This window comes from Balaenoptera ricei, chromosome 8 (genome assembly GCF_028023285.1).
Source record: "Balaenoptera ricei isolate mBalRic1 chromosome 8, mBalRic1.hap2, whole genome shotgun sequence".
NCBI lineage: Eukaryota > Metazoa > Chordata > Mammalia > Artiodactyla > Balaenopteridae > Balaenoptera > Balaenoptera ricei.
The window spans coordinates 87,901,325-87,924,688 of record NC_082646.1 but is presented as its reverse complement, the minus strand read 5'-3'; the positions used below and the strand labels follow the sequence as shown (position 1 = coordinate 87,924,688).

At 36.0% G+C, this 23,364-nt stretch overlaps 1 protein-coding gene across 1 annotated transcript in view; it reads left to right on the top strand.

Annotated features, from left to right (window-relative positions):
* The window catches only part of CSTF3 (cleavage stimulation factor subunit 3), a 68,359-nt gene extending 49,812 nt beyond the window's left edge, over nucleotides 1-18,547 (top strand). Inside the window, exons 9-21 of the mRNA XM_059931347.1 lie at nucleotides 2,124-2,201; nucleotides 2,996-3,158; nucleotides 5,029-5,138; nucleotides 5,753-5,869; nucleotides 6,132-6,206; nucleotides 7,609-7,752; nucleotides 8,171-8,273; nucleotides 11,097-11,166; nucleotides 13,901-14,096; nucleotides 16,255-16,408; nucleotides 17,140-17,234; nucleotides 17,378-17,438; nucleotides 17,891-18,547. Of these exons, the coding sequence (XP_059787330.1) occupies nucleotides 2,124-2,201; nucleotides 2,996-3,158; nucleotides 5,029-5,138; nucleotides 5,753-5,869; nucleotides 6,132-6,206; nucleotides 7,609-7,752; nucleotides 8,171-8,273; nucleotides 11,097-11,166; nucleotides 13,901-14,096; nucleotides 16,255-16,408; nucleotides 17,140-17,234; nucleotides 17,378-17,438; nucleotides 17,891-18,093 (1,569 nt within the window). The 3' untranslated portion in view covers nucleotides 18,094-18,547. The remainder of the gene's footprint in view (nucleotides 1-2,123; nucleotides 2,202-2,995; nucleotides 3,159-5,028; nucleotides 5,139-5,752; nucleotides 5,870-6,131; nucleotides 6,207-7,608; nucleotides 7,753-8,170; nucleotides 8,274-11,096; nucleotides 11,167-13,900; nucleotides 14,097-16,254; nucleotides 16,409-17,139; nucleotides 17,235-17,377; nucleotides 17,439-17,890) is intronic.
* Nucleotides 18,548-23,364: the final 4,817 nt, after the last annotated feature.

Genomic DNA, 23,364 nt, shown 5'->3' with positions numbered 1-23,364 from the left:
CATTTAAATTTTTATGCACTGTGGATTTGTGGAGGCTAGCCTTTCTAATATCAGGTACCTGGATATCAGTGCTGCATACGTTTGTTTTCATATTGATTGTAATGAAAGAACCATTCCTAATGTTTTGAGAGTCTCATTTTACTGTTGAGTTATTTTTAGAGAATACTCTGGGAGAATTATAATTCTTACCAAACCATTTTTAATCAGTGCTAAACCATATCCACACAGTCATACACACACACATTGCCACTGATCTCTTATGAAACAGTTCCTTTTTAGAACTGCTTTTCTAGTAGTAATGATGAGTTGCAATGCCCCTCTGTCACCTAGTTACAGTGATGTGATTATTGCCTTGTAATTGTGAGATGTAGGGCTGTGGTCCAAGATCTTTGTCTCATAAGCAAATGATTTAACAAACTGAACTAATAAGCCCATTATGTAAACATACATGCCAAGTAAGCTCTATCTTTAAAAGAAAGTTCCTCACATGTCCACTGTGATTTAGAAGAACTATGTAGGGTATTGAAACTGTTCCCTCATAGGCATGAGCAGTGGTTCTCAAACATTTTGGTCTTGGGATTTTAAAAAGTATTAAAGACTGCAAAGAACTTACAATTTTAATGTGGCTTTTACCTATGAATATTTAGCATATTGGAATTAAAACTGAGAAAGTTTCAAGATACTTATTTATTAATTCATTTAAAGCTTGCAGTAGTAGACTCCTTATATTTTAACATAAATAGTATTAAACTGTATTTTCCAAAAGAAAAAATTCAGTGAGAAGAGTGGCATTATTTCATATTTTTGCAAATCTCTTTGGTATTTAGCTTAATAGAAGACAGGTAGATTTTCATATCTGCTTCTAAATTCTACCTGCTATGCTGTTGAATGTCATGTAGCTTCTGAAAAACTCCACTGTATATTTGTGAGAGAGGCAAATCATGTCTTAGTATTGTTTGAAAATTGTTTTGATCTTATGGATCCTCTGGAAGGGTCTTGGGGAACAGGAATCTTTGGACTACTCTTTGAGAACTACTAGGCATGAATGATAATGTTTATGTCTCCTTGCTACCTCTGCATTTATTTTTTAAAATTTATTTTATTTATATATTTATTTTTGGCTGCATTGGGTCTCCATTGCTGCGCGTGGGCTTTCTCTAGTTGCAGCGAGCAGGGGCTACTCTTCGTTGCGGTGCACAGGCTCCTCTTGTTGCATAGCACGGACACCTGGCGCGCGGGCCTCAGTAGTTGTGGCATGTGGGCTCAGTAGTTGTGGCGTACGGGCTTAGTTGCTCCACAGTGTGTGGGATCTTCCCTGGACCAGGGCTCGAACCTGTGTCCCCTGCATTGGCAGGAGGATTCCCAACCACTGCACCACCAGGGAAGCCCTGCATTTATTTTTAAAGTTATGCAGACCAAGTTAGAAAAAGGCTTTTAGAACTAAGTCATGGCTAGTCACCCAGATGAATCTTTACATCATTCTTTTTTTTCTTTTTAATAAATTTATTTATTTATTTATTTATTTATTTATTTATTTATTTATTTTTGGCTGTGTTGGGTCTTCATTGCTGCGCGCAGGCTTTCTCTAGTTGCGGAGAGCAGGGGCTACTCTTCGTTGCAGTGTGCGGGCTTCTCATTGCGGTGGCTTCTCTTGTTGTGGAGCACAGGCTCTAGGCGTGCGGGCTTCAGTAGTTGTGGCACGCGGACTCAGTAGTTGTGGTGCACGGGCTTAGTTGCTCTGCGGCATGTGGGATCTTCCCAGACCAGGGCTCAAACCCATGTCCCCTGCATTGGCAGGCGGATGGATTCTTACCACTGCGCCACCAGGGAAGTCCTGTATATCATTCTTTATTACTAGAATTTTATGTGAAATAATTGGTCCTTTCCAAATCATTCCCTATCTTTAGAAATTCCTGACATATGGAAACTTACTGCATCTCATAACACATAGGCAGATCCTCCTTCATTTCTTAAGCATATAATGTGATCAAACCTTTATTTTACTAACCAAAAAACCTCTTAAACACTTTAAAGTAATTTAGCAAATGAATATACTATATTATGCTAACATTAAAATATACTTAATTTTCAAATAATATGCATTTTTCTTTTTTTTTCCTTAGGGTATCAATATTCATTTAGCTAAAAAAATGATTGAAGATCGGAGTAGGGATTACATGAATGCTAGGCGGGTAGCAAAGGTATGGAATTCTATCAGGCCACTTACTATAATGTTTGTTGTGAGTATGTTATTTACACAGGAGCTTTCCCTATCTGGTATTACTCTTAATATTTTCAATCATTAGCAGTCTTAACTAATGACAATTAATTACGTTGTCTGAGCAGATGATTATTTGAAGCAAATTACCTCTTTACAGACATGTTAAAGGACAAAATAGAATAAATCAAGTTTGGAAGAAATTATTTTTTAAAATATAGAAACAGAGGTCATAGAGACAAAGTTCTACCTAGAATTGATCAAGTAGTTGTTATCCATCCCTCCTGTCAGCTCATACATATCCGAAAACTGTAATAATCTGTGGTCTAATGACATAGCTCTCGGGGACCGAGTTTTGTCTTGTGTACGTAACTTTCCATTTGTTGACACTGTTAGAAGTTAGGGAAAATAGCCTAGACTATGAACTATTGAAATTTTAAAAGACAGATCATTTCTCCAAAGGTGGCAGTAACAGTGCCACCAGATCATCAGTCATGTTGATCTGTCAACTCCTCTGTCCTGAAGAGTGACTTCCTAGATCACCTGCAGAGAGGGCCCAGGGCTGTTCTGTTCACCCAGTCCTGGGAACCTCTTCTTGGGTAGGTAATCTTCTGTTATCTTTATTCCTGCTCTTAAATAGTTTTTAGGTTATATTAACAAAGTAGTATTTGGAAAAACTAGGCATTTTGAACAAAGTATTCCAAACAGATCAACTGCATTTCATACATCTGAGTTGTTCCTCAGCTTACCACAGAATTCTAAATACTTGTTGTCTAGGAATATGAGACAGTAATGAAAGGTTTGGACCGCAATGCTCCCTCAGTGCCTCCTCAGAATACTCCTCAAGAAGCTCAGCAGGTAGATATGTGGAAGAAGTACATACAGTGGGAAAAGAGCAACCCTCTTCGTACAGAAGATCAGACCCTTATAACTAAAAGAGGTAACAAGACTAACCCTTCTGGGACTCCAATTATGTGTATGTTAGGCCACTTGATATTATCACATAGGTTACCGAGGATGTTTTTTACTCCCAGTCTTTTTTTCTCTTATGTTCTTCAGATTCAGTAATTTCTATAGATCTGTCTCCATGTTCACTGACCTTTGCTTTATCATATCCAATATGCTGGTGAGCCCATCTACTGAATTCTTCATTTCAAATATTCTACTTTTCAGTTGTATAAATTTCCATTCTAGAAATTTTTATGTTTTTTATAGTTTTCCTTTTTCTGTTAAGATTCCATGGCTGTTACCATCTTTTTCTTTATATCCTTGAACATTTTTATAACAATAGTTATAAAATACTCATCTGCTAATTCCAATATCTGAGCCATTGTGGTGTTGATTTCTTTTCCTCTTGACTATGGGTCACATTTTTTGTTTTGTCACAAGTCTAGACATTTAAAAAAAATTTTTGGACATTGTACAGATGTGTAAATGGTACATAGTAAAGACTAGATTCTGTTATCTTCCTCTGAAGAATGTTGAGTTTTCTTTTAGCAGGGAGTTAAATTACTGGCAGATCTCCTGGACCTTGTGGAGGCTTGGTTTTACACTGTTAGGATGAGTCTCTGTTAGTGGCCTTTATCTCACAGTAAATCTCTTAGTCCTGGGATATAGTCTTTACTCCCAAGATATAATGGAAAGTTCAAGGTGTTTACTCAGACTTTCTTAACTTGATGGGACTCAGATTCCAGACTTGGTCTCCATTACAGTGGGCAGCTGATGAGATATCTATCCAGCTCTTTCAGCTTTGCTTTCTGCTCAGGCTGTTTGTATTCTTTCCTGTGTATGTCTATTTTAGAGTCAGTTGAAGATCTGAGGGCATTAGGCCCAGATTTTCAGCCTCCACCTTCTGTGGCTCTCTTTTGGGGGATCTTCCCCCTTAATTTCCAGCTGTTCTTGTAACCCAAAACTCCATGTTACTTACCTCAAGCCAGTAAGACTTCAGCATTTGGCTTGAGTTCTAGCTATCCCAGAACTATACACACAGGGGTGTGCACTTGAGGGGAAAAGCCATATTAAATATATGTCTCACCTAGTGTGATTCCAATTTTTTAAGGGCTCAGTCCTCTCCAGTTTCTTTTTCTTTTGGTCATTCTCTAGTGCCTTTAAACAGTTGCTTTTTGTATTTTTCAGTTTATGATTTTTTTTTTTTTCAGGAGAGTTAGTCTGATACAGACTACTCTGGCACTGTCAGAACTAGAATTTGGAACTTAAAAAAAAAAAATTCCTCAATCTTGCCTTGCTCTCTCAGCTGGAGGCCTTTGCAAGTACTGTTTCCTTTGTTTACACCATTTTTGTATCTACTCCTGTCCTTCCCGCCTCTACTTACTCTCTCATCTGACCAGATTCTATCCCTTCTTCAGGTTTCGCTTAGATGTCAGTTCCTTAGTGAAGCCTTTCTTGAGTCTCTAAACTATGTTAAGTCCTGCTGCTGTAAGTTTCAAGAGTACACTCTACTTTCCTCATCATAATACTTATTACTTTTCATAACTGCGTTCTTAATATCAATCTTCCCACTATACTGCAGACTTCTTGAGTATAGGAAGTCTTATTCACTGGTATATTCACAGTGTCTTTCACATTCCCTAGCATATAGTTGGCACTCAATAAATATTAATTTAATAAATGATGAATGGATGGGGTTTGGGTGGATGATAATGCCAGAAATCACTGAAGTTTTTTTATTTCCAATTATCATTCATTACTGAGGGCCCTGTCTTAGCCTAAAAATTGAGTTGTGACGCTTGTATTGATAGTTTTGTAAATAATATTTATTCTAATTGAATGTTGCAAATGTCTTCCCTTAGTTATGTTTGCTTATGAACAGTGCCTGCTTGTGCTGGGCCATCACCCTGATATTTGGTATGAAGCTGCCCAGTATCTTGAGCAGTCAAGTAAACTGTTAGCAGAGAAGGGGGTGAGTATTTATTTGTTTCCCCTTTTTGGTCTTTTCATGGTTTTGATATAGCAATAATTTGCTAAAAGTATAGCACTGAATTTTGGTAATGAAGTGTAGGTATTGAAAAGTTTAATCTTATGTCACTATGAATCTTAGTGACCCTCTTATATGATTAGACTACCTTAGTCAGAATTAAAATATAGTGGCTCTTCTTTAATGTATTAAAGTGATGAATCATTTAGAGTACTTCTATGATTCTTCTTTATGTTAAAATAATGGAAGAAGTCTTTGGAATTTTTTTTTTAATATTTATTTATTTATTTGGTTGCACTGGGTCTTAGTTGCAGCACGTGGGCTCCTTAATTGCAGCAGGAGGGTTCCTTAGTTGTGGCATGCGAACTCTTAGTTGAGACATGCATGTGGGATCTAGTTCCCTGACCAGGGATTGATCCTGGGCCCCCTACATTGGGAGCACGGAGTCTTATCCACTGTACCACAAGGGAAGTCCCTGGGATTTCTTAAGAATCCAGAAATGCATATGTGTCCATACGTATATACATATGAGTGTGTGTTTTATTCTCTTTCAGCTTTATTGAAATTATTGTAAGTGAGCTTTCTTTTTTCTCTCCTAGGATATGAATAATGCCAAATTATTTAGTGATGAAGCTGCTAATATATATGAAAGAGCAATAAGCACTTTATTAAAGAAGAATATGCTTCTTTATTTTGCATATGCAGATTATGAAGAGGTGAGTTAAAATATTTAGAACTTTCTTGTAATTGGATTTTTTACTGCAGCACTGAATTTTTTTTCTGGCTGCTTCTTTGCCAGGCATATTGCTTTTGGAAGACAGAGATAATGCAGAATGAACAGTTATTAGTCCTTAGCTCATTATATATTTATGCTCAAAGCAGGTGCCTTTGTGGGGTGCAGCCTCTGGATTCCTCAGAGCTCAAATCCTGCTTGTTTATGAATATACATTTATATCCACTTCTTCTCTACCACCTTAGAGTCGCATGAAGTATGAGAAAGTTCACAGTATATATAACAGACTTCTGGCAATTGAGGATATTGACCCCACCTTGGTAAGTAACTTTACAAGTCTCCTTCCCACTTTTGCAGTCTGCTTTAATTTAAAAAAAATTTCATTTACATAAAGTAAAATTCACTGTTTTTGTTGAATTGTTAGTTCTATGAATCTTGACCAATAACATAGAGTTATGGGACAACCATCACAATTAAAATACAAAACACTTCAATCACCCCACAGAAATTCCCTCATGTGACCCCCTTGTAGTCACCCCTTCCCTGTCTCCCGTCCCGACAATTGCAGATCTGCTCTCTGCTCGTTTCTTCTGTTGTTGTTTGTAAGTGCAGCGCTATGAACCAGCCACAGTGGGGCTTTCTCTAACACCTTCCTTGTGAGCATGGTTTGAATACCACGTAATAGTTGCTTAATAAATATTTCTTTTTAAATAAATGGAGGCAGGAGAAACCAACATTCTGGGAAGCAGTTGGACAAGAACTCACTTTATCCTGAATTCTACTCTGTAATAGTGGTTTTCAAAGCCCTGAATTTCTGCAAAAGTGCAGCAGAGCTCTTTCAGTGGGAGGGGAAGGGGAGAGGCCAATGCGTGGGGCTCTAGACCCTCTGCCTCAAGTCAACTACAGCTATACTCCTTTTTTTGTTTGTTTATCATGGGATTCCACTGCTCTAATTGCTTGCATTTAGTCATCATTTTAAAATTCATTTAGCAAACTGATCTGTGCTATGCACTGTGCTAGATTCCAGCAGTATAATGACACATAAGTAAAATTCCTTTCCTCAAGGAACTCATAGTTCATTCATCCATCTATTCATCTGTCTAAACTGGGCAATGTAGTTTGACATCATCAAAACTGAGCAAATCAGGACCCTACTCATAGTCACCCTGTGTACAGTCCAGAGATGTTTGTTCATTGAACAAATATTGCATACTCATCATGTGTTGGGCAATCTGTAGGTGCTAAGTATAAAATGACTCAAATAGTTTATCAGTAAAGTTACATTATACGGTCTTTAGGAAATAGAGTAGTGGGCTTTTAAAGTAATAAATCAAGAAATACTAGCGTTTTCTAGTATTTTAACTTTTATTCCTTCTTTAAGATTTAATTTGCATGTTCTGGAATTAGATAATTGTGATGATTGCAAAACCTTGTGAATATACTAAAAACCGTTGAATTATACATTTAAAGGGTGAATTTTGTGCTATGTGAATTATATCTCAATTAAAATATTAATTTGCACGTCTTTAATACCAGAAAAAATTTGCTTGTGGATTTAAATAGTACACTATCAATAATCTTACTTTTTTATTTCTCGAGTATTCAAAATTGCTTCCTTATACAGCAAAACGTGTTAGTACTGCAGTAAGGTGAACCTGTATTGGATGCTACAGGGTTCACGTTTTGCCTAGTCTGTAGAAAACAAATACTTTTTTTGTGTAGGTATATATCCAATATATGAAATTTGCAAGAAGAGCAGAAGGTATTAAATCTGGAAGAATGATATTTAAAAAAGCAAGAGAAGATACCAGAACCCGCCACCATGTCTATGTTACTGCAGCACTCATGGAGTATTACTGTAGTAAGGTAAGTCCTCAAATAAAATATAAAGATAAAATAATTTCCTTCATATGAGATAAATTAATTAAAAGAAAGGCAGTCCTAATTTCTGTCATTAAGTTTTATTATTTATTTATTTATTTATTTATTTATATCTATCTGGTTTTTTTGGCCGCGTTGGGTCTTCTTTGCTATGCGCAGGCTTTCTCCAGCTGCAGCGAGTGGGGGCTACTCTGCCTATTAATTTATACCTTATTGAACTCCACATTTCTGAATCTGAATCCCCTTGAATGGTTTTTAGCTCTGTAATTTTTACTTAACATAATTTTAATCTCCATTTTAATTCTTAATATACCTTGTCATATTTAGATGTTATAGTTTTAATATTCTTTGAGTATCTTGTTTGACATTGCATGGAAATCAGTACTTTCCTCTCTACTTCTAGGACAAATCTGTTGCCTTTAAGATTTTTGAGCTGGGGCTAAAGAAATATGGAGACATTCCAGAATACGTCCTGGCCTATATTGACTATCTTTCTCACCTCAATGGTAAGTAGATTCTAGATCTGTAATGGTTATTACTTAATATTAAGCCATCTATGTCATTCTCTGAAATTATGTTGCTGGGTTTTTTTCTTTCTCAAATGTATTACATTCTGTCATCACACCAGAACCAGGCACTTGATAGGCACTCAAATATTTGTGGCCTGCCAACTATGAATTTATACTTATTGCATAATGGTTGATGCCTTTCGATTCTGCAGAATGGTCTTTAATTTAGCATCAAAGTCCCAACAGTAATAGGATAAAGCCACAAATCTCTAGCCACAAAAACTCAAAGATGCCCAAGTAGTAAACTGCTTTGAGGCTACTGGGGAAGATATTTCAAAGGAAACATTATGTTTATGAGCATCTTTATTTTCCTATTTTGTTGTAATAATAATGACCATCTTTTATTGAGTTCCTGCCTTATACCAGGCACTAGGCTAGAGGATCTGTGTATGTATGTATGTACCTTATTTAGTCTAGTTAACCACAGTCCAGGATATGTAATTTCTTGACTAAAAATGATCTGGTTTAAAAACTGATTTAAGAAAGAAATATGAAATTATGTGCCATGTAAACAATTAGATGTAAATTAGATATCACAGGTAAATATTAGTGATTTTAATGATATTTTAGAAAAATATAGCATTCTGTATACCTAAATAGTAGAAAAGAATAAAACTTAAACATGATTTTATATTTCAGCTTAGTGATTCTACTCTCTGGAAAAGGACTTAACTCCAAAAAGTGAGACAGTGGAGCATTTAATTAAAAAGAAATTTTCTTGTATGAAATGAATGTTCCTCACCAGTTTTATATTGTTTTGCTTGATTTTTTAGAATAGTTACTAGGATGTACAATATTTTACTCTAAAATTGAGGATGAACTCTAAAATTGAGGATGAACTCTAAAATTGAGGATGAACTCTAAAATTGAGGATGAACTCTGATGTCAGCATTATTATCTTCTAAAATCAGTGTCTTTGTTTATTCATCAACCCATCATTTATTCAGTAGCTTTGGTTAGTAAGGTCTGGAAATACAAGAATAGGACTCCATTGTTACCCTCAGAGTATTCTCCTTGGGAAATCAGATGTGTAAACATAATTACATCATAATTTGATTCTTAATTGTGGCATAAATTCTGGGGTTAAGTGTATAATAGTGTTTCAGATTTCTCATCTGCAGAATGGTTATAATAAGAGTACCTTTCATAGGACTGTTGAGAGAATTAAATGAACTTTTGCACGTATTTGACTTATATATGGAATGTGGTAAGCATACAATAAATGTTAACTATTTAAGGTGATGGTGGCAATCATGAAAAACATGTGCTAAATTCTATAATAGAGCCCTGAATGAATTACTTTGGAAGCACAGAGAGGAGAGTGTAATCTAAGTTCCAGAGCTGTGCTATGCAATTATGGTAGCCACTAGACTACTAAGTTTTGAGCCCTTGAATTGTGGCTAGGCCAAAATGAGATGTGGTGTAAGTTAAAATACATACTGACTTCAAAGAGATAGTAGAAAAGAAATGTAAAATATCTTAATAATTTTTCATATTGATTACATGTTGAAATGATAATTTAGATATATTAGGTTAAATAAAATATATTAAAATTAATTTCACCTGTTTTTATTCTTTTATTTTTATTTTTGTTTTTTGTTTGTTTTTATTCTTTTAAATGTGGCTAGCAGCAAATTTAAATTATTGGATAGCACTGTTCTAGAGGGTGAGAGAAGGCAGCATGAGATGGGTCTTGAAGGATAAGCAATCGTTTTCCTAAAGATACAGGAAAATGCATTATTCCAGGAGAATACAGCATGTAATAAGCAGTGGAAAGTTATGTGGAATGGCAAAAAGTGTGTCTGGAGCAAAGCTTGGAATAAAGCTAAAAGAATAAAATGCAAGATTTACTTATTTCTTTAAGTACAGTATGTTAAGTTGAAGATAAAAGCCATGAATATGGTGCCATCTTCTTTGGTTCAATACATGTCATCTCTTGGTTTGACTTTGCATATTATGGACATGTAGTAAAACTGAGTAACTGCCCTGCAGCAGTAAAAACCAACTACTCTGTTGGATTTTTTTTTAACAGTTTTATTGAGGCGTAATTTATATACCATAAATGCACTCATTTAAAATATGCAGTTCAAAGAGTGTTAGTAAACTTACTACTAGATTCTTAAATTTTAATAGATCCCTTAGAGCTTAGCAAGAAGTGTCATTTTCCACTTCCAGCTACAGACCTCCCAAGACTCTTAAATTTTAATCCGCCTCTGGTGACCATTCTTATTCATTTGCCATTTGCATATTTATCTACCAATCTGGATATGGTACCTATATAAGAATTTAAAGTAGTTAAATATAGAGTAGTCCTGGTGCAGCAAAATAAGAAAATCAAATATCTAAATTTGAGCTTGTCATCCTCCACATTCAGTGTATTTTAAAAATATCAATAGTTTGATGCTTATAATGTCAACAGGTATGTAATTTTCATTATTTAAACATAAATGAGATATCCGATTCAGATATCACACTGTTATAAATTGTTTGACATTACAACTACACTATACTATAGAAGGAGGGCTAAACTAGAGGGAAAAAGACCTGGCTTCTAGTTATGGCTCTATTACTCAATAACTGTGAGCCACATCAACTCACTTCATCTTTTTGAACCTCAAGCTTCCTCATCTATAAATATTAGGTGTGATAATAGTTAGATCTCTCTGCATAGGATTTTTGTGAGGATTAAATGAGATAATGCATTGTTGAATTATAAAACTGCATTTTTAAAAATATTTAAAATCTTCTTTAATATCCTAGAGGACAATAATACTCGAGTTTTGTTTGAACGAGTTTTAACATCTGGAAGTCTTCCACCTGAGAAGTCTGGGTAAGCCATTTTGAAAACTTACTGGTCGCGTTCTAATATTTGAATTGTGGTCTATGGGATGAACATTTGCTTGTTGTGAGTATACGTTCCAGGAGAAATTTCCCTTCTCTTTTGAAGCTTAATTTACAAATGCCTGCCTTGCCATATTTTCATACCTGTTTAAGATTTGTTAAAAAAAATTTTTGCATACTGAGAGATGCCTTAGCAATTTATTATTAAATATTTTAATATATCTTGCTATATATCCCTAGAAATTGATATGAACAAACTAGAGAAGAGTTCTGAAATTTTTACTTCTTACTCGAGAGCAAAGACTCTTACAAAATGAAAATTTGTTTGACAAATTATATCCCTGATTTGTGGTTTTGACTCTGTCGGTTTTACAGGAGGAACAACATGGTATAGTGGTACAGTAAGTAACATGGTATAGTGGTACAGAAAGTAGTAAGGCTTTGGAGTCTTGGGTTCAAATTCCAGCTCAGGCAACTACACCTTGGGCAGATTTCCTCACCTTGCCAATCCTTACGTTCTTGTCAAGTAGCAATAATGTCTACCAGTATAGGAATTTTGTGATAGTCCTCTACGTAGTATATAATAGGAACTCAGTGCATTACTTTAGTACAAAGGTGCTTACTGACATACATTTATTTATTTATTTATTTATTTAACATCTTTTTTGGAGTATAATTGCTTTACAATGGTGTGTTAGTTTCTGCTTTATAACAAAGTAAATCAGCTATACATATACATATATCCCCATATCTCCTCCCTCTTGCGTCTCCCTCCCACGCTCCCTATCCGACCCCTCTAGGTGGTCACAAAGCACCAAGCTGATATCCCTGTGCTATGCGGCTGCTTCCCACTAGCTATCTGTTTTTCATTTGGTAGTGTATATATGTCCATGCCACTCTCTCACTTCGTCCCAGCTTACCCTTCCCCCTCCCCATGTCCTCAAGTCCATTCTCTACATCTGTGTCTTTATTCCTATCCTGCCCCTAAGTTCATCAGAACCTTTTTTTTTTTTAGATTCCATATATATGGTAAGCATACGGTATTTGTTTTTCTCTTTCTGACTTAACTTCACTCTGTATGACAGACTCTAGGTCCATCCACCTCACTACAAATAACTCAATTTCATTTCTTTTTATGGCTGAGTAATATTCCATTGTATATATGTGCCACAACTTCTTTATCCATTCATCTGTCAGTGGACACTTAGGTTGCTTCCTTGTCCTGGCTATTATAATTAGTGCTGCAATGAACATTGTGGTTCATGACTCTTTTTGAATTATGGTTTTCTCAGGGTATATGCCCAGTAGTGGGATTGCTGGGTCATATGGTAGTTCTATTTTTAGTTTTTTTAAGGAACCTCCATACTATTCTCCATAGTGGCTGTATCAATTTACATTCCCACCAACAGTGCAGGAGGGTTCCCTTTTCTCCACACCCTCTCCAGCATTTATTGTTTGTAGATTTTTTGATGATGGCCATTCTGACCGGTGTGAGGTGATACCTCATTGTAGATTTTTTTTTTTAAAGAGTTGTATGAACCAAAATTTCACAGAGTGAATAGCCTTTCTTTTTTTAAAAAAAGATTTTTTAAAAATTATTTATTTTTGGCTGTGTTGGGTCTTTGTTGCTGCGTGTGGGCTTTCTCTAGTTGTGTGTACTCTTCATTGCAATGCGCAGGCTTCTCACTACAGTGGCCTTACTTGTTGCGGAGCACAGGCTCTAGGTGTGCGGGCTTCAGTAGTTGAAGCACGCAGGCTCAGTACTTGTGGCTCACGGGCTCTAGAGCACAGCTTCAGTAGTTGTGGCGCACAGGCCTAGTTGCTCCACGGCATGTGGGATCTTCCTGGACCAGGGCTCACGCCCGTGTCCCCTGCATTGGCAGGCGGATTCTTAACCACTGTGCCACTAGGGAAGCCCTCATTGTAGTTTTGACTTGCATTTCTCTAATGATTAGTGATGTTGAGCATCCTTTCATGTGTTCGTTGGCAATCTGTATATCTTCTTTGGAGAAATGTCTATTTAGGTCTTCTGCCCATTTTTGGACTGGGTTGTTTGTTTGTTTTTGATATTGAGCTGCATGAGCCTTATTGACATTTAAGTAGAGTCTTAGAGAATTAATTTTGGCTGTTAGAGAAGTGGTGAGGCACAAATTTGTCCCCAACAATCCATATTAATGGGAAAAAATAGAGAGCATGTTAGATTTCGAAATATATTTTTATTCATACATTGCCCCAAGAATGTATTCTACATTTTAATTCATGCCACTACAAAATGGTGAAGCCACATCATTCAGGAGAAACTGGAAATCTGTCTAGGTTCCTTTTTCAACTCTTCCACCTAGAGTTTACTCTCTCTAGTGTAAATGTCTCTCTTACTGGCCACAAAGGATAGGAAGGTATGCTAAATAAGTAAAAACTCAAAAGAAAGCCTTAAATATGAAAATATTTAGGGTGAAGGGTTATGATGACTGTAATTTACTTTCAAATACTTAAGCAAAAACAAGATGAAGCAAATATGGCAAAGTATTAATAATGATTAAATCTAGGTTATGGTATATAGGTATTCATTATACTACTCTTTTTCTGAAGTTTGGAAATCTTTATAATATAAAAAGAGAGACTTGTATAATTTTTTTTAAAAAAGGGAGGAAGGGAACTTAAAGCTTTTTTCTAAGCCCCAAACCCAGAATAGTAAAGTATTGATGATATTTATTTTCTTACAGAGAAATCTGGGCCCGATTTTTAGCTTTTGAAAGTAATATTGGTGATCTAGCTAGTATACTCAAAGTGGAGAAAAGACGGTTTACAGCATTCAAAGAAGAGTATGAAGGCAAAGAAACAGCTTTACTGGTAGATAGATACAAGTTCATGGATTTATATCCCTGCTCTGCAAGTGAACTAAAAGCGCTTGGGTATAAGGTATGTACTTGGGCTCAAGATGTGTGTAGTGTCTTTACTTTCCTAATGTTTTAGAATAGTTCATGGATAAACTTCACTCTAAAGTAAATTCTGAAATAGAAATTAATCTAGCTTTAGAATAGATTTGCAGAATACAAAAAAGTTCAGGGATTTTCCTTGGGTTTGTGAAATATTGAGTATCAACAGTACTGAACAAAATGAGAATTAAAATGAGATTTAACAAACTTTCTTTCCTGGAAATTGTTAATGCGTTATATCTTATGTCTTGTGGGCAGATGGAGGAGGTGGGTGAAGGAAGAAAAACAAAAGAAAATCTGAATGTCACTTAGGTTAGTTTTTCTCTAATAGCTCTTAAGACTGATGTGTGTGTTTTGACAGGAGATCATATATAGTAATTCCTGCTATATATTTTGTAGATATAATGAAGAAACATTATAGCTTATTAAATCCATAAAGTTCCTTGAAGGATTTGTATCTTTAAAACAGGGCTCCTTCAGTGGGGCCCTTTAGGAAATTAGCTTATCTAGGAATGGAACTCTTCTGTTTGGACTACTGAGTCATAAGGAAACAAATCTGGAACCTGAACTCATTCAGGCCAAGAGGAAAGATTAATGTTTACACACTCCTAGAAATAGCCCTTGCTGAGAAAACCATTGTTCTATCATTTCTTGATTTTTCTGTGTCATGTGAACAAAGACTAAGATGGAAATCCAAAGGGAAGCTATATCCACAAGAGTCCTAGATTGGTCCCCTTAAGCCAACCAGCATTAGGATGTTCCTCACCATCATTCTGTATTTCCTCACTACCCTCTTTTAGCCTGGGTCTCACTGGCTAAACCAGATTAAAATAAACTTCAGACCTTTTCATTAATGGAAGCTCCAGTTGTGTGCCAGCCCCACGTTCCTATTCTGAACTAAGGGGTTACTGCTCAGGGATCAGCAGGTTCTGCTTCTGGTTTAACTACTTCTTAATGAAAAGCCAAAGACATTTTAAGACTATTATGTGGAATTTTTAGGCTATTTCAACTTTGCCAAGATGAAAATGGAAATTAAGGAAGTTAATGAAAATATCTAAGTAGAACTACTTCTTGAATATGAATTTTCCATCTTGTATTTCTGTTTCTGTTCTTTTGTTTATTTGGAAAGGATTATTATGCTTTTGTGTGTCACACATAAGTGAGAGAGGGAAAAAAAGAAAAAAAAGTAATTCCCAGTAGGCATACTCATTTAGATTTGCCACCAAATGCATATGAGCAAATTTTGAGAATATGAAATTCTCTTATATCCCTTGATGGTGGCAAAAGAGGCTCTTTTGGTTTTAGACAGATTGACACTGGTTACCTGTAGCAGAGGAACTTCTCTGGGATAGGGCCTCTTTAATAGGTAGCATGTTGCTCCCTTTGACATATCTCAGAAGGTTGCTCTCGGCCCTGGCAGGCATTGCTGGGACACTGAAAAGAAGACTGGATGGGTGTGAGGTCAGAGAGGCCTGTGCTCTCAAATCCTCTCTCTACTTCTTAGCCATCTAACATTGGAGACAGCAGAACTTCTTTTGAGTGTCAGCCCCTTCTATAAAATGGAGGTGTTACTATTTGCCTCCTCAAAGAGGGAATAAATGGCAAAAACTGACAAATAGTGGTTGCTCAACAAACATTCCTTCTCCCCTATAACAGTATGTTGGGAGTAATTTTTCATTTCATTAGCAAAATCTTATGAACTAATGTAAGTGATGATAAGCTTTATGTTAGGTTTCATGAAACAGCACCTTACTTAATCCAGCTTCTTCACTTAGAGAACCTGGTAGATGATGTTCAATTTTAGTGGAAGGGAGATATCAGGAAAATATCTAAAACCGCAGATTTTCTTCCAAATTACCCCACCTCTACCTGGTATGTATTACCTACAAAAGCTTGTATCTATCCTACAAATGTCCCACCTGGCGACACTGAGTCTAATGATTCTTAACACTGGTCTTTACAGCCCTTTAGCTTTCCTTGTTAAGAACCTTTACTATCATGGAAGTTCTCGCTTATCTTTCTCCATTCTCTCTATGGTTTTAACCCAGTTATTCACAGTGTATCCTCAAGATTGTAGAATTGCAGTTATACTCTATAAGTCCCTTTTTCAGGTTTAGGATTCTTCTGTTCTGCATTTTCAGGATGTCTCCCGTGCTAAGCTAGCAGCTATAATTCCAGACCCAGTTGTAGCTCCTTCTATAGTGCCTGTTCTGAAAGATGAAGTGGATAGAAAACCAGAATACCCTAAACCAGACACTCAGCAGATGATTCCATTTCAGCCACGACATTTAGCACGTAAGCCATGACTTTAGATCCAGTACTGAGACCTCAGTTTGTTTGTTGGTTTAACTGGAGAGGTGTGGGGGGCAAAGTAATGTGACCTTTCCATTGTAGGTTAATAATTAGACTCAGGGTCACTATGACAGGTGGTTTGGCTGTAATCTTTGAACCAAGATGAGTTTAAAATGTCTTAAAAAAGAAAAAAACAAAACCTCATTGATCCAGATTGCAGTAACCCATTTTGGCAGTGATACTTAAGACAGTTTTCAGAAATGCTGCTACATACAGATTACCTGCACAGCTGGAAACTTACTTTGGTGATGTTATTTGGTATCGTTTATACTTACTAATGGGTAGTAGCCTCTCTGGATTCTATTTGAACAAGGCCCTTATGATTAAATATGTTACTGTATAACTGACTTTAAATGGGATTGCTGAAAAAATGACTTGTGAGGCTTAGGCATGATTTGTGACAAAAACTGACTAGCTCAGCCCCTGGGTTGCCTTATGCAAAGTCACTTGTTTACTTTTCTGCCTCCCAGTGGCCATGGGGTTGAGACTGCTTTCACTGTCTCACCCATTTGAGTTTGGTCAAACATATAAAGCACTAAAAACATTTTAAGATGTCCAGAACAAAGCAACATAGACTATCTGTACATAGTAATTTATGTACAAATTACTTACGTTAGTTCATTACATGTGTAGAAACTCTTCCATCCCATTTGATTCCTACTCTTCTTTTACAGCTCCGGGCTTACACCCTGTCCCGGGTGGAGTGTTCCCAGTACCACCTGCAGCAGTTGTTTTAATGAAACTTCTCCCTCCTCCTATTTGTTTCCAGGTTTGTTCACTATTTTCATGATAGATATTTGCTCTATGGGTAATTATAGTAATTGTGTGCTTTTTCTCTTGTATCATGGGAAATACAAAGTAGGGCTCTTTTGTCAGATTATTGGGGATTAAATTTTCTTTGTATCAAAATAGGGTCCTTTTGTACAAGTGGATGAACTGATGGAAATTTTCCGAAGATGCAAGATACCAAATAGTAAGTGATGAGTCTCCATTTCTAGAGTGGAATTCACATTGCTGTTTCCTAGGCGGGAGAGACTGTCATTCTTTGGCACTGAAGTTTCCAAAACCAGCTAGCCATCTTGCAGAAGTACAGTGACACCTAGGAGTGATCCAGACCCTCTTTGGTACAGAGAGGCTTGTTGATGTTCTTATTCTTCTAAGAAAAACATCATAAAAAGCTTATCTTTTCTGTTCATGTGAACATGCACTATCAGGTTTGGCTTCTGAAAATAATTTTATTAATTTTAACAGCAGCTTTTTTGTCTTTAAACTATTTATTCAATAGTATCAGTAGTACTATCTCAGAATTTCCTAATAGGAGGCTACAAAATTATAAAGTATCCAAAGTAGTACATACATATTCCTTCACAGTCGCATACTTTTAAACATCCTCCAACAACAGTCCTTTTTGTTTTGCTTCAATAGCAGTTGAAGAAGCTGTGAGGATCATTACTGGAGGAGCCCCAGAGCTAGCTGTAGAAGGCAATGGCCCGGTGGAAAGTAATGCAGTACTCACCAAGGCTGTCAAAAGGCCCAACGAAGATTCAGATGAAGATGAGGAAAAGGGAGCTGTCGTTCCCCCTGTTCATGACATTTACAGAGCAAGGCAGCAGAAGCGAATTCGGTGAAGCAGGCACAGAACCTGCCTCTGAAAGAAAACTCCTATCCAGGATTCCTTTTGCCTCTTAAGTCATATGTTTAAAAGAGACAATGCTTTGTTACAAAGTTCTTGGAAACAAAGTTGTATTGTCATTGGTGCCTCTATTCATATGCTTCTTGAGAAAAACCAACCAACCTATGTGAATTTTAGGATTTGGAACAGACCTATGCTCTAAGCAAAATTAGGTTTTCAAAAATGTGAGAACAGTACAAAGTGGCAGAACCACATTTTGTTCCCGCTTCAAGGGTGTCTTGTATGTACCACTTGAAGACTTGTGGGTTTTCAACAGTTTTATTTTAAAAACTGGATGGCTTATGATTGTAAAGCATTTTATCACATTTTCTGAAAACAACAGCTGTTCTTGGTTTGCTTATGTAGAGTCCTGCCTTATTGTTTGTTTTATTTATGGCAGAATGTACGGAATCGGTTTTGTAGTTTAAAATTTTAAAAAACAATCCTTTAAAAAATAAAAGGATCTCAAAAAAGTCATGTCTCCTGCTGCTGCTTTCATTCAGATTTTATTTGAAATAGCTACTTATGTTATTTAGCCGATACTGTTTGTTTAAAAATAAATGTCAACAATGTAAGGAAAAGTCATCCTGTATTTACTATATATACACTTAACTGTTGTCCTTTCCTGGTCTTTTTTGCTACTATTTGAAAACATGAGGGATCCATTTTTAAGAAGCAAATTAAACATTTTAGAAATTTTCAAATATGAATGCATTTTTCCCAAATTAAATCTGAGTGAGATAGATTGAGATATTTTATCTTTCATGTCTCTTAAAAGCAACATAAGTGTGGGAATTCCTTTAACCACTCACTGTCTTGCTCTCACATAAATATATTTCAAAAAGTGCTCAGTGTTCAAGAACATTTTTTTCATCAGCTAAACAAAGACAGCATTAAAGGAAACTACAGCCGAGTAACCAAAAACTAGCTACAGTGAGCAAAAACTTACCATAAAAATTAAAAGAAGCCAGAAGAATTAAGTTTTGCTCTTTTTTAGCAACGTTACCTCCTCTTGACTCATTTCTAGAAAACTAGACCAACAACGAGTTGAGCCTAAGGATTGTGATTCAGAATAAAAGCAAAAAATAAGGAAGAAAGAGGAAAAGTGGGAAGGCTATAAAGAGACAATCTTGCATAATGGGTACACAATTTAGAATTTGAATTCAAGTGTGATTAAATATCAGCTTCAAATATTTCTATAAAACCTATAATAAAAGGTTATCTTGAATCACTTTCTTATATAAATTTATACATAGCAAGGTTATATTTACCTAAGTTGATCACAGCATATGTCTCCAGTATTTTCCCAGTAAAGCTGAGAAAAATTTCCTCAAAACAAAGTCAGCTGCCTCTACTTCAGATTTTGTTATCTTCCTAAGAAGTATCATTTTCAAGCTGTGTGGGTTTTTTTAATATCATGGTTATCAACAAAACAATCTGAAAGGCATAAGTAGTACCATATAGCAGAAACTTTAAAATATAGAGATATGGAATCTTTCCTGAAGTGCTATCTTTGGGTAGTGTATTGAAGAAGACAAAATGGTTTCAAATACCTGTAATGGTCTGTAACAGTGTTCCCATGTGACAAAAGAAAGCCACGTGATTGATTGATTATGGAAAATGCTTTTTTTTTTTTTTTAGCATTGTAATAAGGAAACACACACGCACACCCCTACCTACCTTGGGGAAAAGTGCTACTAAGGACTGTTAAGGCCATTATGTGTATTACAATTGCTCCTACTACATTTGTTTCTAAGACTTTTCCCCCTAGAAATTATATGACCTTTAAACTTAAAAAGGATTATTTCTTAAGAAAATATTTTCTAATGTTCTACCTGATATATATATATATATATATATATATATATATATATGAACTTTTAGTTTTTATTATGATTTTGTCTGAATGTTTGATAATTCCTTTTGTAAACATAGTGAACAAGTAGCATGATGTTAGAAATCTGAAATTATTTTTGGAAATCTATCTGTAGACTCTCATGGTATATATAGCCAGTCCTACATGTCCAAGGACTCTCATATATCCATATTGCTGGACCGAGAGAAATTACCAAAAGATATCCATATCTTTCCTCTTTATAAAAACAATGACAGCATCTCCCCACAATTCTAGAACTGGATAAAATTTAAGGACCATAAATGCTTCCTAAACAAAAATCAGTCAAACTCTGGCTTTTAGCACTAAATTTCAAACGAGAGGTTTTATCTATGTTGCCACACATAGTAAAGTAAAAGGCTATAGCTACCTAGTAAATATAAAACTGGTCAAATTGTACCACTGGAAAAGAATGAAAAAATATACCACTTTTGTCAGCATATTGACCTTGGGCAATAATTATTAATTTATTTGGTAATTTTATAATCCTCTATTGGATATGCTTTTTTTAAAAATAATAAATTTATTTATTTATTTATTTTTGGCTGCGCTGGGTCTTCGTTGCTGCACGTGGGCTTTCTCTAGTTGTGGCGAGCGGGGGGCTACTCTTCGATGCGGTGCGCGGGCTTCTCATAAATTTTGGTTTTTACATTTCAGTTCCCAAAGCAAACTTCATTAAAGTTGGTAGTTCTTACTTGACTGTGACGTTCAGCAAGTGAAGTTATATTTCATTTAATAAAAATTTCAGAAGTCTTGAAAGGTAATTCATACCAAGTAACAAAACTCAGGTACCATATTACTAATTTAAGTAAAAACTTAAATATTCAACAGAAGTGAGCTTACCAGTGTCTGGGAATAAAAGTCCAAAAAACCAATTCAGTTTACTAAATTTTCTTCCCCGTCTGAGCCCTGACCAAATTTCTGCTTCGAGCTTACAGCAGACAGTACTTTAAAAAGCAGAGGCAACAAGAATTAGAAAGGAAAAAAAAAGTGTTACTTCGATTTTAAGGTTGCTTTTAAGTCAGAAGTTGCACTTAAAGGTTCTCAATGTTTAGTTCAGATAAAACAAACACAATAATGGTGAAATCTGACTATTGCTACCAACTCCAGACACATCTGATTACTAAATTAAGTGACATTCCATCAAATCAGGCCTATAGATTAGTTCAGAAGGCAACACAGTATGACAGAAACCCACACTAGGGGCAGTTTTAAGTAAAATTCTGCCTGTTCAGGTTTTTGACACTTCTAGCTTTTTCTGAAAGTGTCAGTGAACATTTGATAGGTTAATAGAGGCTTTTAGGCCTAAAGGTTTTCCCCTACCCCATCCCATGAACTGCTTTGAATACTGTGAATAAAAAGGCAATCCATTAAAATAGGTATACAATATAAAACCCAATATAAATACACAATTGCAAACATCATTGTAATTCTTTATTTAGATTATGTTTTCAATGAGATAGTGCCTTTTAACATGAGTTTCATAGCCCATCATCCACTACCATTCAGTCATCCACTCATTTGTTCATTCATGCATTCATTTACTTCAAATGATATAGAGGTGGAAATGGGGAGAAACCACTGGGGTGGAGTGAACGGCAGCAGATGAGAAAAGTAAGATTGCAGCTCTAGCACAGAAGAGATGGTAAAAGAAAATAACAGTCTTGGGACAGGACAGGAGGAAAACCTTCCCTACAGGCCTGTAAAATGTGCTTGACTGAAGGGAGGTTGGGCACCAACAGTCGAATCTGTCATGATAACAGATATGCACCTACAGGCAGAGGGTTATATGCTCTCCTTTGTTGCTAATAAAGTCATTCATAGTCCTTTTGCATGTACAAAGCATTCTAACATCCATTATCAAATTTAATCCTCACAGGAAGTGTGAGTTAGGAGTATGCTCATTTTATGGGTGAAAATACGGAGCCCAAGGAAGAATAATTAGCCCAACATCACATGACCTTGCAAGAAGGCAACAGAGGAAAAACTCAACCCAGATCTTCCTCTAAATCAGGAACTTTCTGCACAATCCTACTGCAGTCTACTTAAGTTATTCCAGTCAGATTTACTACAGAATGTCAGACTTGGAAAGGCGCTTGTAAGGTCAAATCCAGTCCTTTCATTTTATAGGTATTGGAAATGGGTCCTGATTTGCTCGAGCTAATCACATAACAGAAATGGGATCAAAACTCTGGTTTCTTGACAGCTCCCAGTCTTTCCACTCTACCACCCTGCCTCAAAATTAAAAGAAATACAAATGTTATACATAGAAATCAGGGCATGCCAAAATGTCACTGGAAATCAAACAGCAAACACCTATTCCCTCCCTTTGAAATTCACCAGGAAAGTAGGCTGCTCCATTCCCAGCTATCTTAAGACTTTGGAGAAAGTAAAATAAGCCACAAAAACAGAACTGCTAAATAATCCATTCAGAATTGTCAGCCAGTATGTGCACGTTATGTGCCTATTGAGTCAAACTTTTTAATAACTTCTCTTCACAGAGAAAAAAGTTCCTATACACCTGTCCACTGCATTAATCAGTAAGATATATCAGTGTAACTCTTACCTGAAGTATATTTATAAAGGGTTACATAAACAATCACATTTTACAGCTTGCTTTAGAATAAGATTAAAAAATATATATATGTAGAGTGAGAATCCACCCACTATCCACCCAATCAGTTGAGAGCTGACAAGGCAGCAGTTACCGCTCTGGACATTCATTCATTCATTCATTCAGGAGACTATCAAAGAAATCTAACTGACCTGCTGATATCAACCCAACTCTCAAGGCAATCAGTTCTACCCACCTACAGTGAAATACTAGTGCCAAATAAACTTAGCACTTCCACAAAAGACATGTTGTCCACAAACCCGTTAGGCAGGAAACCATATCAAATGCAATCAGTATGCAGTATATAACCCAATTCAATTCTGAAGGATAATTTATACGCCAAAGGTATTTTTGTCTTGGAGGGAGAGCCGTAGGGGGGAGTTCTAAGTAGATGCTTAGCAAATATTTCCTGAGTGACTAAATGAACTAAATGAATTTTCCTGGCCCTTAGTGATAATCCTATGAGACTCCAGGAAGAAAACTAGCTCACTTATCTTCAAAGAGCAACAACAAAACGATTCAATATGAATATTGTGATTCTGAACTTTGCCATCTTCATTCTGGCTTCTGTAGAATTCCACCAGTGGACACTGAGGTAGTGGGGGCCACAGGAGTCTGTGAAGCTCCCTGTTATATATGCATCAAGATTTCAAACTGTTCAAACTTCACTCTGTCTATGTAGGAACCCATGAGGGAAAAGAAAGAAAAAAACCACCTAA